The 16240-nt window shown below is 39.4% G+C and overlaps 1 protein-coding gene and 1 long non-coding RNA gene across 11 annotated transcripts in view; one reads left to right on the top strand and one right to left on the bottom strand.

Moving 5' to 3' along the window:
• The window catches only part of CPQ (carboxypeptidase Q), a 501324-nt gene that overhangs the window by 116007 nt on the left and 369077 nt on the right, over positions 1–16240 (bottom strand). For all 10 annotated transcript variants that reach the window (XM_082432729.1, XM_082432726.1, XM_082432732.1 and 7 more), the window contains one exon: positions 4100–4191. In XM_082432729.1, the coding sequence (XP_082288855.1) occupies positions 4100–4191 (92 nt within the window). The remainder of the gene's footprint in view (positions 1–4099; positions 4192–16240) is intronic.
• The window catches only part of LOC309646460, a 149676-nt gene that overhangs the window by 63092 nt on the left and 70344 nt on the right, over positions 1–16240 (top strand). The window lies entirely within an intron of this gene.

Genomic DNA, 16240 nt, shown 5'->3' with positions numbered 1-16240 from the left:
TAAGTTCAAATCTTTTATTTTTATAATGACCAGAATAGGTCCTCCCCCATATAAAAGTTCTGTTCCTGTTCAGTATCACCCATACGGATGCCAAGGGTGCACATCAGGACTCAGTTCTCATCAATATGACGGAGAGAGGCTTTCCCTTTTCTACCCACTCCTGACTACTCACTCAAACCCGCTTACTCCTCAAGGATGAGGTCCTTATTATAGTTACTTTAAAGTTAAACTCAGCCACCCAGAAATGATTATGCTCTTGACAATGCTTATATCAATATGTTAATCATAAGAATATAGAATAAGTCCTTCAAAATGGGCTGTGTCTTGTAAAACATGCAGAATATCTTTTTAAAGGTAAGATAAAGAGCTATCCTAAAAAAAAGGCCTATGTTTTCCCTTTCTGGAATTTCTTCTTTCCATCCCTGAAAATGCAATTCAGACCAGCCACCGGTATATAGACACATTTGTATGAAGGCGACGTGGATATTTTCAAGATAAACAAGCTCTGTTAATGTCATTGCATGTCCTTTGAGTATATATTCATATATATATATATATATGCCTGCCAACCTCTTAGAAGTTTAAAATCAAGTAATTTCTGATTTCATCCATGTATTTTGTAGGCTATGGTAAAACTCAAAATCTTCAGAGAAATAAACTTTTTTTTTTTCCCCTAGATCTAAGGAATTTCAGTGGTTGAGGAAATTTCAAGCTGGAGCCATTACAGTTTAAATCCATTTTTTTAAAAAATTTATTTATTTTATTTATTTATTTTTGGCTGTGTTGGGTCTTTGTTGCTGCGTGCGGGCTTTCTCTAGTTGTGGCGAGCGGGGGCTACTCTTCATTGTAGTGTGTGGGCTTCTCATTGCAGTGGCTTCTCTTGTTGCGGAGCACGGGCTCTAGGCATGCAGGCTTCAGTAGTTGTGGCACGGGCTCAGTAGTTGTGGCTTGTGGGCTCTAGAGTGCAGGCTCAGCAGTTGTGGCGCACAGGCTTAGTTGCTCTGCAGCATGTGGGATCTTCCCGGAACAGGGCTTGAACCCGTGTCTCCTGCTTTGGCAGGCGGATTCTTAACCACTGCACCACCAGGGAAGCCCTAAATCCATTTTTTTTCTTGAAGTAGAGTATATTATAGAGAATGACTGAGCTTCAAAACGGTTCCTTTAGGGTTTTACGTTTTTTATAGAGTCCAAGATGTATAGATTCTAAAAGCACCTTCTTAAAAATAATTCGATTACTCTCTTGCACTCCGGACAAAGTGCAAACTTCTAAACATGGTTTGTACCTTCCAGTCCAGCCTCTTGCTTCTCTCTCTTCTCTGCTCCTGCCACTGTGCATCTTGCATTCCACACAGCAGCCACTCTGAATGCCTCTCAGTTTCCGCTGTGTGCTGGGACGTCTTCACCTCCAGCCTTGGCACATGGAGGTCCCACTACCATGGACTCACCTCCTCTCTGCCAACTCCTCTTCCTTATCTGGCCTCTGCGTAGTCCTCAAGTCTCTGCTTAGATGTCATTTCTCTCATGTAGTCTATCCTGACCGCTCCAGACGGCCAGGTTGCATGAACTTTCTGTCTCTGCCATCACTGGTTTGTTCTTTATCAGAACATTCTTAACACGTTATATTATGATTGAAGTTCAGTGGTTGGTGTCCTTCTTTAGAGGGCAGTCTCAGCAAGGTCATGGTGAATCTTCTTAATGACAGTAAACCTAATGCCTAATACAGTGCCTGAGCCAGTAGGTGCTCAGAGAATATTAATTGAATGTTGCTGGGTCAAGAACGACTCCTATCTGATGTTCTCGTCCACCACAACATAGAGAAGATGATGCTACTGACCCACCAACCAAAGGGCATAATCTGGAATAATCTTATTCCCCAGGGACACTTGAGGCCATAAGAATTGAAGTGGTGAAAGAGCTGGGCATAAAGCATGGTCCTCCTTTGCACAGAAAGTAACGATACTCAGTGACCAAATTCATGACCCTAACTAAACTTATTATTCTTAAGCTCTAAATAACTGAAGTAGGGTAATAGAGACTGACTTTGTCAAATGATCAAAAAGGATATAAACACAACACAGAGAACAACAGACCTCTCTCAGATTTTGATAATTTAAGTCTATAAGATGTGTTCCTTCTAATCTGGAGATGCAGGGAGAACAATCCAGCAGACCAGACCCTGCTCCCCTGCCCAGCACTCATTGCTCAGCAGCACACCCACTGATTGGGGAGTTCCTCTTTCAACAAACATTTGATTTGGTCCACAGTATTTCTCAGCTTGTACATTTTGCCGTCTCTCCCCTCTCTCAAAGGTTGTTCTTGATATTAATCTCCTTGTCCCCCATTTTTTTAAAATTTAAGTTTAGTTGATTTACAATATTGTGTTAGTTTCAGGTGGACAGCAAAGTGATTCAGTTATATATATATATTTTTCAGACTATTTTCCATTATAGGTTATTACAAGATACTATATATCTGTTTATCTTGTGCTATACAGTAAATCCTTGTTACTTATCTATTTTATGTATAGTAGTTTGTATCTGTTAATGCCGTACCCGTAATTTATCCCTGCCCCCACCCCCTTTCCCCTTTGGTAACCATAGTTTGTTTTCTACGTCTGTGAGTCTGTTTCTGTTTTGTATATATTGATACATTCCTTTGTATTATTTTTAGATTCCACATATAAGTGATATCATATAATATTTATCTTTCTCTGTCTGACCTACTTCACTTAGTATGATATTCACTAGGTCCATCCATGTGGCTGCAAATGGCAATATATCTTTTTTTATGACTGAGTAATAATATTCCATTGTATACATGTACCACATCTTCTTAAGTCTGTTCATGGGCACTTGGGTTGTTTCCATGTCTTGCCTATTGTAAATAGTGCTGCTGTGAACATTGGGGTACATGTATGTTTTCGAATTAGAGTTTTTATCTTTTCCAGATATATGCCTAGGAGTAGGATTGCTGAATCATATGGTAGCTCTACTTTTAGTTTTTTAAGGAAACTCCATACTGTTTTCCACAGTGGCTGCACCAATTTACATTCCCACTAACAGTGCACGAGAGTTCCCTTTTCTCCACACCCTCTCCAGCATTTATTATCTGTAGACATTTTGATGATGGTCATTCTGACTGGTGTGAGGTGATACCTCATTGTGGTTCTGATTTGAATTTCTCTAATAATTAGAGATGTTGAGTATCTTTTCATGTGCCTGTTGGCCATCTGTATGTCTTCTTTGGAGAAATGTCTTATTAGGTCTTCTGCCCATTTTTTGACATTGAGTTGTATGAGTTGTTTGCGTATTTTGGCTATTAATCCTTTGTCGATCGGGTCATTTGCAAATATTTTCTCCCATTCCGTAGATTGCCTTTTTGTTTTGTTGGTGGTTTCCTTTGCTGTGCAAAAGCTTTCAAGTCTGATTAGATCTCACTTATTTATTTTTGCTTTTATTTCTTTTGCCTTGGGAGTCCCTGTCCCCTGTCTTAAACGTGGTCTTTTATGTCTATTTATGATCTTCCACTATCACCTTCTTGTTTCAAGCTTCACTTTTGCCTTATATTGGTCACTGTCAAACCACACTGTCCTCCACATTCCCAGGTCTGAGACCTCTCGTTGCTGCTATTCCCATGGCTATTATCAATGCTCCTGGCTGACTCAAGGTCTCAGGATGTGGCTTTCAAATACCAGCGCTCCCAGGAGGATTTGGGACATTGGGGAATGGGGGTGGACTCAGTAGGAACAGGGAATGTTAACCTATTACTATTTCTCTGGCATCCATGAGGATAGCAGAACTAGAGAGTTTAGGAAAATGGCCACATAGCAGGTGGAATTTTCCTAAGGCTACAGACTAATGTAGAAATAGAAAATCGCTCAGCTCCATCCCAGCACCCTCAGCTCACCTGTGCATTCTCCTTTATGGAGCTGGATGAAGACTTCTGCAAGGGGTGTTTGCCAGGGCCAGCCTACCGCAAAGTATTGCTGAGTTTTCAGGACAATAGAGGAAATTCTTAAACTAAAAGCATCAGTGCTTTTGCTGTATTTACACTGATATTACATGTGCAAATGCCCAGCAGTCCATGGCTGCTCTCTTACCTTGTGTAATTGGTAATACTGCAAGGCACCGATTCCACCTTGCTCCTCTGCAGTCCAGAGCACCAAACGCAGAGTCCTCTTTGGACGCAGCCCTGGGAAAAATAATAAAATCAAACAAGTGATTCTTCAGTTGCTTTTGAAGTTTTGAAAAATGGCAGGGCCTCTTATCTGCATTCTGGAGGCAGGAGGGAATCAGAGGCATGTGCATTCATCTCTTGCTCTTGTGGTTGCCTGATTTAGGGTGTGGCTGACACAGCAAAGGAGTACCCTCAGGACTGATCTCCAGGGCAGGTTAATGAAGAAAGGGGTTGTGATAAATGCCAGCCAGGAATTGAGAGCCTCTATTCATATCCTTAACTGGACAACCTGCCCAGTAGGACCCAATGGATGGCCAAGTTCATTGGGATATTAGATTGCATCCAGAAGATGCAGTTAGGCTCTAGACAGATCAGGAGGCCTTCCAATGATTAAATGAAACCCAATCATTTGCCTCTACTTCAAGACAAGGTGTGTCGGGGGTTGCTTCTTAGTCTAAATCCACAAGTATAGCTAGCGGCCCATGCTATCCTTAGTAACGTAATGATTGTGAAGCAGATGCAATGTTTCTGTTTACCCAGGGTCATGTTGCCCTCCTTCTTGGAAATACAAGGTCATTCACTTAAGGTCAATGAAAATGAATTGAATGAGAATGACATTTTATTCATCTCATTACCGCACAAACAGCTTGGTGGCTATTTCATTGACTTGGGAAATACAAACTTGTATCCTGCAGTTATTAAAGCTACTAGCAGATCTGGCGTATCTAGAACCATTTTTGAATGACTGTGTCCGCTCCGTAAAAGCTAACTACAATGGTCAAACAGTATGCTAAAAGTTCCACTGTTTGACCAAGATTTAAAACTCATTTCTGATTTGGGCCTGATGATGTGGTTTCTGAGAAATAACAAAGGCAGAAACACGTGAAGCTGGGCTTAAGTCTTATTAATAAGATCTGTCCTCTTGCCTCACTGCAGGGAAACCCTAGGGAAGGACTCTGAATGGCTCCGAGATGGACACACTACAGACATCGAGTGTAACCAACTGCTGCCACCCAGGCATGTGGCCTTCTTCAAGGGAGCGGGCTGGTCGACCTCAGCCTGGATGATAAATGCTCCTGGGAAATGGAGCTCTGTCCTGCCTCCTCTGGACACCAACAAGTATTCTCCTTTCACAAGTCTAGTGCCAAGGCATTGAAAAGGAGCTACGTTTCTCACTAAACTGAATATTGTGAAGCTACTTTACACTTGAGCATTTTAACATAATTAAAAGAGCACAGGTTTAGGAGGCAGGCTGACCTGAGTTCCAATTAAAGCCTAGACAAGCAATGTCCACAACCAATTGTTCAGCAAATCCCATTGGTGTTTTCTTCTAAGTCCATCTAGAATCCAACTTTTTCACCTCTGCTACCACGCTGGTCCAAGCCCCACCTTCTTTTGCCTGGACTGTTGCAAAACAGTCTTCCTAACTGGTCTCCCTGCCTCAGCCTGTGCCCCTCTGCAGCTGATGGTCTGCACTGCAGACAGCAAGACTCTTGTAAAACTTATACCAGAGCATGTCATTTCTCTGTTCAAAACCTCCAAGAGCCATACTGTAAGCTTCTCAAAGGCAGGTATTTAAGCTTTGTGATTCAATGTGATGCCCCCAGTGCCCAGACTGTTTGGCACATATTAGGTGCCCAATAAATAGGTCTTGAATGAATAAATGAATCCAAAGTGTGGTGCCTCACTAGTAAAATTCAAAGCCCTTTACCACTGTCTCAACCTCATTTCCTAAAACTTTCCTGCTAGCTCATTTCCAGGCAAAATGTTATAGTTGAAAAAGGCAGACAGACCTGGTGAGCCCTGCTATTAATAGGCACTAGCTGTGTAACCACTGGGAAATAGATCTACCTGAACTTCAGCTTCCTTATCTAAAGAGTGGAGGGAATATTACATGCTCATAACATAACAACTTCCCCTGGTGGTTGTGAGGATGAAATGAGGTGTGATGAAGACAATCTGTGTCTGCCATGCAACAGACATTCAATGAATGAATTATAAAACTACATAATGGATAGCCAGGCACAGAGCACACACTTTTACCCATAGAGAGAAGGGGCATCTAGATACTCAGGACAATCTTCCAAAGTCATCTGAGCCCCTGCTGAAGAAGAATCGTGAAGTACCCACTGCCTGCTCCACAGAGTCTAACCACCGACTCACACTCAGAGCACAAACTTAAACTGTTGTTGGATTAAGAAATATAATCAGTCTATATCTAAAGACCATAGTCACTGGCTCCTCTAACAGAAATGTGCTTAGTGTCAGTTTAAATCAAATGACATTTTGCTTGCAACATAGAAAAAAATAAAAAAGGATAAAGTGCTGCAAATGAAAATTCTGAACATGTTTTTAGATCCATAAAGAAGGGGAAAAAACTTTCTGTTTACATATCTCCTCATTTACCAGCAAAACAGTACCAAGTTATTAAAACGATGGAATTCTCTAAATAGGGATCAAGGGACAGTTAGCACAAGTTAGAGAAAAATCAATTTTTAAAAGCCAATGCCCTGAATATCCCCACAGATTTGGTGTTCTACTTGCAAGTCATTACCGTACAGGATTAGTCTCCTTCACATTTCAAATCAGCCAGATAACCAATGATGTTATACTAAGATAACAAAAAAGTAATCGGTTTGAAGTGAGGAATGCTAAGGCCTCCAAACAACAACAGCATAGCTGGTGCATGGCTGGCCCTGAGGAGATAGAGCCACCTCCCAGCCCTGGAGAAGTTCAGTCCCCATCTTACTGCACATTCGAGGTTAAGGCCCAAACAGAAGAGGTTAGGAAACCAGTGGTTAAGCAAATACCTGACTGAGCTGCAAAGTCTCTTTTCCACTCTGACATTCTGATTGTCCCTAGAACCTAAGAGAAATGCATGGGACTTCATTCAGTACTAGACCCTGACTTTAGTGTGGAGTTAGAGCCCCCAGGTCACCTGAGTCCACAGACAGGCAGCATGGGGCACAGAAAGGTGTTGGCTGTGGAATCTCAATAAACATTGTTTGATTCCCTGCTCTGCCACTTCTGGCTCTTTGACTTTAGATTAGTTGCCCAATCTCTCTGAGCCTCAGTTTCCTCATCTACACAATAAGGAAAAGGGGAATTGCCTCATGACTTTGTTAAGAAAATTAAATGAGACCAGGCAAATACATATGAAGCACAGTTCCTGGCACATAGTAGGCTTTCAAGAATTGTCTGTTAGCTTCACTCTACATCACTCCATGAACTTCAGTCTGTGCCAATGATTTCCTGGGAAATCCTGTGAGAGAACTAGGAAGGAGGCATCTTTCTCATTCCTCTTCCCTAGGAACTGTAGAACATCTTTGTTTATACATAATGCATACCCAGCCAAGGGAGAAACACAAATTTCATCTAGCTCATAGAAAAACACATAACCTCTTTCAGCACGGAATAGGCCCTCATTTCAATATAGAGCATATCCAAATCCAAAGAAATAGAAATTGTTTCCTCACTTTAAAAACTGAAGGCCAATCAGAATTTTTAGTTTCTGGATAAAGTAAAAAAGCTTAATAAATCTGAAAACTGAATAAAGTTGATATAAAGATGTCTGCATTTATCATTTTTAAATAATAGAATTTATTGTGTATCTCAAATCCAAACTGGTTTCAAAGCTAGGCATTTTAAGTATATAAAGTAACAAAAATAACAACAACAACAATAATAAAACAATAATAATGACAGCAACACAACAAAGTGATATACAGGGTCAAATGCAGGGATCTCATCTTGTAGTGAAACTAGGGTAAATGAATAGCTCCGTAGGAATCCTAGCTCACAGCTGTGGCCCTGGCTCAGTGGTTTACAGCACCAGCCTAAGGCAAGCACATGAAATAAACCTTAGAATTGGAGGTGAGAGGGAGGACCCTGGGCTGAGCTGGCTAGGAGTCAGCTCTCATTGAGGTTTTGTCAGAAGATAGGCAATTAGTTCCTCCATAAATGTAATGAAACCGCCCAGAGATCTCTTGACCTCCTGGAATTTTTATTAAGAACTTCAGATAGCACAACAAACTTTTATGGCATTACAGTTTTTCTCTAAAAGAACATAAACTACAGATAATGTGTCAGAGTTTTGTCTTTGTTTATGAAATAAGACACATGCATTTCACTTTCATTTTACTGACGAGAGTAATAATGCTATTGGGAAAATAGTGCCTATGAGAAAAGGTGAAAACAATCTGGCTGGAGTTTATTTTTTGTTATTATCAAATTTAAAGATAAGTCATCTGAGAGCTAAAGCAATAAACTGAAAAGGTCAACTGACTGTCCTGCACTTGCACTAAGAGTGGGCCAAAATAAAATAAACTTAGATTAATCCAGCCTTGTAGATAGATTTCCCAAATCATGAATTCTAAAGAACACTATTTGTTAACAAAATGTATTAACCCAAATGCCTGTTTACTACTCCATTTCAGTACTGCCAGAACTATGTATAAGTACTCTTCTCCGTTCTGACACCAATTGTGTAGAGAAAACACAATTTTCTCTTATAGTGAATATACTCAGTTTCCACACATATGCACTAGCTCATAAATACACTTGTTGTCCAGCTCTCCTTTATCAACAATTCAAAAGAGTGCTGCATTTAGAGATGTCTAATACTGCAATAAACTTGACTAGTATAAGTGCAGTATCTGAATTAAAGAATAAATAATGACATATTAGTATATAAACTGAATGAGATGAGGCAGTAAGCATAGTGGTTAAGCCTACGGGTTTTGGGGTTGAGACCTAGTTCTACCTTGGACGAGTTACATAATTCATTATATAATATATAAGCACATTATCACTGATTTTTTTTAAAACAGGGGGCATGGTTACACAAAGATTCATTATTTTAGTGAAGTAAATTACAACTACTACTCTTTATAGGCAGGAACAGAAAATCACTTGGAGGAAGATCTTTTGTTCTTGGAAGAATCACTTGTATCTTTCTTAGCCATGTAAATATAAAGCAATTAGACAGTTTTGGGGGGCATTGGGGCAAGGCAACAAACTTTTTAAAACTCCGTCTTGCTAGCTGCTTCCTCTTGAGCTATCTGGAGGAACAACCTGGCCACTGGGCAGGAGATAAATCAGAGTGTAAGAGGAGCCCAGGGTCTTCTGGGAGGAAAGCCCAGGGTCCTCACCCCTGCTTCCTTGGACAGAGGACTGGGGATGAGAGAACTGTTGGGTCAGGCTGACAATGACTAAAGTCCCGAGCCAGGGAAGGTCCTGGAAAGCACTAAAATAAAGTGATCTTGATGAAGAAAGGAGTCTGGGTTGTTGACCTGGGCTCAACACAGTGGTCTAAGATTCAGGGGAAGGGCTAATTGTAGTCTAGCATGTGGCCAAGTCCAGAAGCTCCTCCAGATCCAGCCACCCTAACAGAGGTTATGATTTAGAGAACTGAGGATGGGAATATCAACAAAGGGAGTTGAAACCTTGCTCCCCAAAATGGGCACCACTGTAACTTAGGGCTGCAAACAGTGCCGTGCAGCAGCCAGAAGGAGTCGTAGTCACAGGTGGACCCAGCCACAGGTTTCTGGAGGAGGACTGACCCATTTGCCCTGAGTCAAGTCCCAGAGACCTCAGGAGGAGGTAACAGACTTCCTGCTAATAAGGCCTGTAGCGGCTTGGATGATTAACTATAAAGGAGACTGAAGGATGTGATCATATTTATAACCTGTGTTTGTGGAGCAGGTCATAACAGTTATAATTTCCATAATTCAAAGTGAACAGTCCTACCTCATTATAATGATTAGGATTCTATTAGCCAGGAAAATCACTATTAATCATCACTGAAGTAGAAATGCTGTGACTACCATGGTGTGAAGGCCATTTCTGGCCCTAACCCAGTTTTCCACTCTTATCATCCTGCTTCTACCTCTCATCCTAAGCTCCAGCCACATCACATTTCCTACCAGTCCCTGACCTGAGAGGCCATGATATGTCAGATTTCTGGTCCTTTGTAGATGCTCTTCTTCCTATCTAGAATGCCCCTTCAACTTATCCATCTGGCAAACTCCTATTCATTCGACAAAGCCCATCACTAACATTACTTTATCTGGGAAGGCTCCCCTAACTCTAGGGAAAAGTTGGTTGTTCCTTTCTCAGTGTTCTTCTAGAACTTCACATGGATCTCTCTGTTCATTTTCAACCACACTTACACGTTGATCTCCCCACTAGACCACTAATTTTCTGAGACACTCGTTTCTCTTTTTCATAACCCTGGTCCAATACCTGATGTGTAACAAGTGCTGAAAAACTGTTTATTGACTGACTGGATGAATGAATGAGTGAATAAATATATTTATATAAGTATAAATACAGCTACTACCTTTTCGGAGAGTGGCATTGACATATATACACTACCAAATGTAAAATAGATATCTAGTGGGAAGCAGCCACATAGCACAGGGAGATCAGCTCAGTGCTTTGTGACCACCTAGAGGGGTGGGATACGGAGGGTGGGAGGGAGACGTAAGAGGGAGGGGATATATATATACATATAGCTCATTCACTTTGTTATACAGCAGCAACTAACACAACAATGTAAAGCAATTATATTCCAATAAAGATGTTATGAAAAATAAATACATAAATAAAGCATACTAGTGACTCTTCAGTTCAGAAAGTTAAGATATGCTCTTTTTGTGAAACCAAAGCCCAGTAGCCTAGTTAATTAGATGTGCTTCAACTTCTACATTTGCTTCAGTCGTTAATACATTTACCTACTTTTGTAGCACAGACGGATCTAGTCAAAATTATTACATCAATAGCTCCTGTTGATCAAGTCATTAAATAAATATATTATGGTCACAGAAATCTTTCCAACAGCTAATTGTATTAAATTACAGGTATCTGCATTTTAAGCTCTGACATCTCTCTTTAATTTTTTACTTCAATATTTTTTCTGATTATAAAACAATATATCCTTTAAAAAATGGAAAACTATAAAGAAATCAGAAAACAAAAACAACCTATAAGCATATTTTATTTCCTTATAATTTTTGTATGCATGCATTTGTATACATATATAAAGTGGTTTTTATATATAATTTTATACTACATTTTCCACTTAAAAATCATGGCATATGTGGCCTCTATCTATAATAATAATCAATAATCTTCAAGAAAGTGATTCTTACTTTTTTTAGCTACTCTCTTATTGTTGGATATTTAAGGTTTTTATCCTTAGGGCAAGTTCTTAAAAGTAGAAATAATGAGTCTAAATAGTATAAACATTTTTAAGGCTCTTGAAACATGTCACCAATGCCCTAAAAAAAGCTAACCAATATATATTCCCACCAGCAGTGTATGAGAATATTCACTTCTACTTAATGTGGAACTTTTAATCTTATCTCCTTAATTTTTATGTCTGTCAATACATTACATTTATTTTTCGATACTACATTCTACTCATTTTCAGCCAAAATAATTACACCACACACATGCACACTCAATCTGTAGTCTAGTTTAACTTGACTGAGACAAATGTTAAGTTTGTATCTGATGCTTGACTAGAGTTAAAATATGCGAATTTGTTTTTCTTATTTAAAATGCCTGATAGTAGGGCTCTTTCAGTAATATATTTCTAAGATAATGTTAGTATCATGTAGGGATCACAAGCTTGATCTAGCTGGAATTTTAAAACATACTATTTCTTTTTCCCTATCGTTATTTAGAGTGTTTTTATCTGCAAGGGGGTAATAGAAAGCCTGCTTAATGATAGATTTGAACTCTGAATCACACTTCCATTAAGAGTTCTACCTTGCAAAAACATCAAGTGGGGAAGTTAAACAAATAGTGCAATTTTTAAGAAATGATGATAAATCAAGTACAAGTACCAAGACCTCTCTTCCAAATTCACATTCACCAATATGATCCTCTAAATTGCATTTCTTGTGAAGATGGTGCTGTCTGAGGGAGCACAAAAGTGTTTGTACTTGAATCAGAGATTATCAACAAGCAATGCATCTCCAACAAGCAACTGAGGTGAGAACATTTCTGGGATCCCTTTTCAACACTGAACAACAGATATGAAGCATAGATGTTTTATAATGAAGGCACCATCTTTAAGCTGCTCCTGTTAACCCTTCCAAGTGCTCTTTTTTAGGGTTATGGTGGAAAGGATGTTATCTACATTTTTAAAGATTTTCCTTGTGTATAAAATGATTTGCAAAGTTATCTAAACTTGTTTTTGACCAATAAATTAATCATAATTTTTATTCTTGGTTCCATTTAAGTTTCAGTTTTCAGACCACAACACATTTGGTAGTATCAATACATTTTTGCAATTGGTTTTGAGCCAAAAAACTCATCTTCTTGAGCACTGCTCCATCCTTGGCTCCCAAAGTGATTGCTGACTGCTCTTGCTAAGGGAAAATCTCACCATGAAAGGAACAAGATCATCAAAATGTCTCTGGTACTCTCCCCCTTCTTTCCATTCCCACTGCGGCTACCATTATTTAAGCCCTTTGAATTGCTGCAGTTGCCAACTAACTGCTTCTTCCGATTCGGTACAACTGCTGCCAGAATTATCTTCCTAAAATACTGCTTTGAATATGTCACTGGCTAAGTGAAAATTTTTAATCAGTCATCATCTATAGAAGTAGTCTGCCTCTAAACTTTTTTGAATATGCATCTCTACCAGTAAAACATTTGAGCATGCATCACCATGTACGTATATTTATGAATAAACGACACATATACAATATTGTCAATACATGCAAGAAATATTAGTAAGAAATTAACCTTTCTTTTTTTAGATAGAGAATAAACATTTTCCTGTACCCAGATGATGGTCCTACATAGTGCCTGGCTTTTGAGGCCACTAGTTTATAGCACAGAGTCTGTCCTGTTTAGTATGGCATTTGAGGACCTACGCAGACGGGTTCCAATCTGCTCCTCCAGACTTGCCTCTTCCACTCCCCTTCCCAAAGCCCCATTTCCAGGTAAATTGGCCTCTTCATTTTCTTCCTACCTCTGTGCTTTTCTTCCCGCCATTTATTTCCCATCCTCTTTGCCTTTCCTTTTTTTTCTTTATTTACCCATATCTCAGCCATCTTTCAAGATCCAGTTCCAATTCCTCCTCCTCCACTTTCTTCTTCCTCTGAACCTCAAAGTTGCTATTTTCTGTACTAACCATTTGGCAATTAGTCATGACCAATGTACTTTCTGCTCTTGATTTCCACACACAGCCTCTGGTAAATCAAAGAACCCTATACATATTTGTTGATGAATGCATTAGCACATCTAATGGAAATTGTTTTAAATTGAAACAAGACAGATATAGATTAGATCTGTAAAAAGAACTTTTGGACAGAGGACATTTTTAAACATTAAATCAGTTATCAGTTACATTTGCCTAAGGGAGAGTAAAGCCTGGAAATAAAGCTGGGTTTGGACAGGTTTGGAACATGGAAATAGACTGGAATCTTTGAATCTCTGTTAAATCCAGAATATTATTATTGATGACTCTGCAAATACTGAACTCTACCCACAGGGACATGAGACTGACATATTTTCTAGAGAAGTTTTTGGCCTTACAGGAGATGTGCTGTTTATCTCAAACATTTTCATTCCTCAATTATGAAAAGTGTGAACATATTTGTATTCTCCAGATAAAAGAAAACTTAGAGAAGACTCAGGGTATTTACGTGAAATTAATGCTTTGCAATTTATGCACCTCACATTGCCAAGGTAATGGATTATCTGACCCCATGGGCCTCTTGCTTTTCCAGGTCATTATGTCACATCTTACACATAAAAGCCATTAGGGTAAGGGAGAAATTTTATATAGTCTGTTAAAGTATTTATAGGCACTTGTAAAAGTTTACTTTAGACTTCAGCAGACTGTCATCTTAGAAAGGCTCTCCAAGTTTAACTGCTGCCCTCCGAGGGCCAAGCTTACAAGGCATGTTCAGAGTCTGTGAATACTTCACTTCTGAAATGAAACTAAACCCATGCAGAGTTATGTGCTAAGTGTGGGAAGGAATGTGATGCCTCCATTCTCAGAACTTTTCCCAGGACCCCCTGTCCTCAAACCTTAAAATCAACCTACTAGAGTTCTTTTTCCCTCTGTAGACCGTGACATTTCAACAACATTATTTCCTGTCATGTTCTAACTTATTGATTTTTAATGTGCACATATGACGCTTATTAAAACACATCAGCATGGTCCATTTTGGAGGTATCAACACAAGCATATGTTTAAGAATTCTATTCCATAAAGGAAGAACGTTCTGTAATAGGAGAAGTGAACATACAAATCAACAAATACTCATTTGGACTAACTGTGCAGAAATCAAGAAGATTAAATGGCATAGTCAAAGCTACTTGAAATATCAGACTCATTCATTCAACAACCATTCCTGGTCCAGGAGTGAGGGGTTTAGGGCTGAAAAAGACAGTCATGTTCTTTGAAACTTACAATCTAGAAGACAAAGTGAATAAGAAATTCCCAAGTTATTCTTATCATCGTTGCCATCACCTTTAATCATAATCATTGTTGTAGGTATTTTGAATTTATCTAAAGAAAACCGATTTTTTAGAAATTAAGTTATCATTGCTCTGGATGGAAAATGAGGTTACACCAGAGAGAGACTTAACTAGGTTCAAGGGTAAAATTGGGAGATAGGGCAGAAAGATAATGAAGAAAAGAACTGGAGGAGAGCAGTGACGTAGCAGTAAAAGCAATCACAGCTTCACCAATGTGATTTTAGAGATGGCCAACATTCGGCACAGGCTTGGGGGAGAGGGGACCAAGATTTACGGGCACTCAGTACCAGTACCATACCAGGCACTGTGCCGAGATGTTTCCAGACACTGTATCATATAATTTCAGAAACATGCCTTCATTTAATCCTGCAAAGCAAGTAATAATGCCTTCCTTTTTTTACAAATAATGAGACTGAGAGATACAGAAATTAAGTCACTTGCCCAGTACTATACAGTTGGTAAATGGCAGAGCTGGGATTCTAATTTGGGACTGTCTGATGCCCAATCCATGCTCTTAACCACATCCGGCTACTGCCTTCCCAAGCAATAAGCTGCATGGAAAGATCTGACCCATCCTATGCAACCTCTGCCTTCTTCTGTATTTTTTTAGGTGAAACTCTCACATTAGAGAATATATTCTAACAAAGTTGTTGTATCTGTCCCATTACTCAGAGGTCCACATTAGTGCCTTCAAATTCCATCTAAAACTGTCCAATTTCAAGAGACAGAGTGGCAAGAATATGGCTATAGACGGTTGGGTAAATGTGTTTGGTCAGTAGAGGTGAGGACCAGGGGACCAATGCAAAGTAGGACATCTTCTAGGTTGATAGAGATAAGCAATCAGACACTAAGACATGCAGAAGCTGAACAACACTTGAGTATCCAGATTTATAGCAACGGGAATAACAAAAGTCTTGAACTGTTGGGTCCAAAAATCATCACCAACTCAAAATAGGTAGGAGGCCGAGAAAGAGAATACCTTATCTTCTGTGTGGGTTGCTGAAGAGTCACTTGCATTTTGGGGACCTGAGCTCCAAAAATATTGAAATGAAATCCAAGATCTAAAAAAGCCTAGCATCCACTTAGAAAAATTAACAAAATACATTCTCTGCAGACAAAAATCAGAGGGCTTTTCTAAAATTGGAAAATATTACTGTCAAGGTTATTGTGAAAAATAAGCTCCAGATGTAAATATATTAATTTTTGTTGTCAACAATATATCCTATTGGAAAAATAACTCACAAGGACATTGCAGGAGCTTTAATTTCTTCTCAGGAAAAAATTATTTTTTCAACATCAAGATTTCACTGTTTCTGTGAAGAAGATGATACCAGTGGGAGAGTGACAATTGAGTTTAGGAAGATCTGGAGGGAGGGCAAAAAGGTGATCAAGGAGTGGATTGGTGTAGAGTGATTCCATCATAGTGAAAGTATTTGCAGCTCCACTGCTCCTGTGTTAGAGACAGCTGGCCAGCTGGTGGGGAGGTGAGGCTGGGGGAGAGAGGAGAACAGGATTTACTGGGTATTAACCACTGTGCCAAACACCATGCTAAGTTCTTTCC

Source organism: Balaenoptera physalus (assembly GCF_965194825.1).
Source record: "Balaenoptera physalus genome assembly, chromosome: 17".
Taxonomy (NCBI): domain Eukaryota; kingdom Metazoa; phylum Chordata; class Mammalia; order Artiodactyla; family Balaenopteridae; genus Balaenoptera; species Balaenoptera physalus.
Note: the sequence above shows the minus strand (reverse complement) of the source record. Positions and strands in the feature narration are given on the sequence as shown.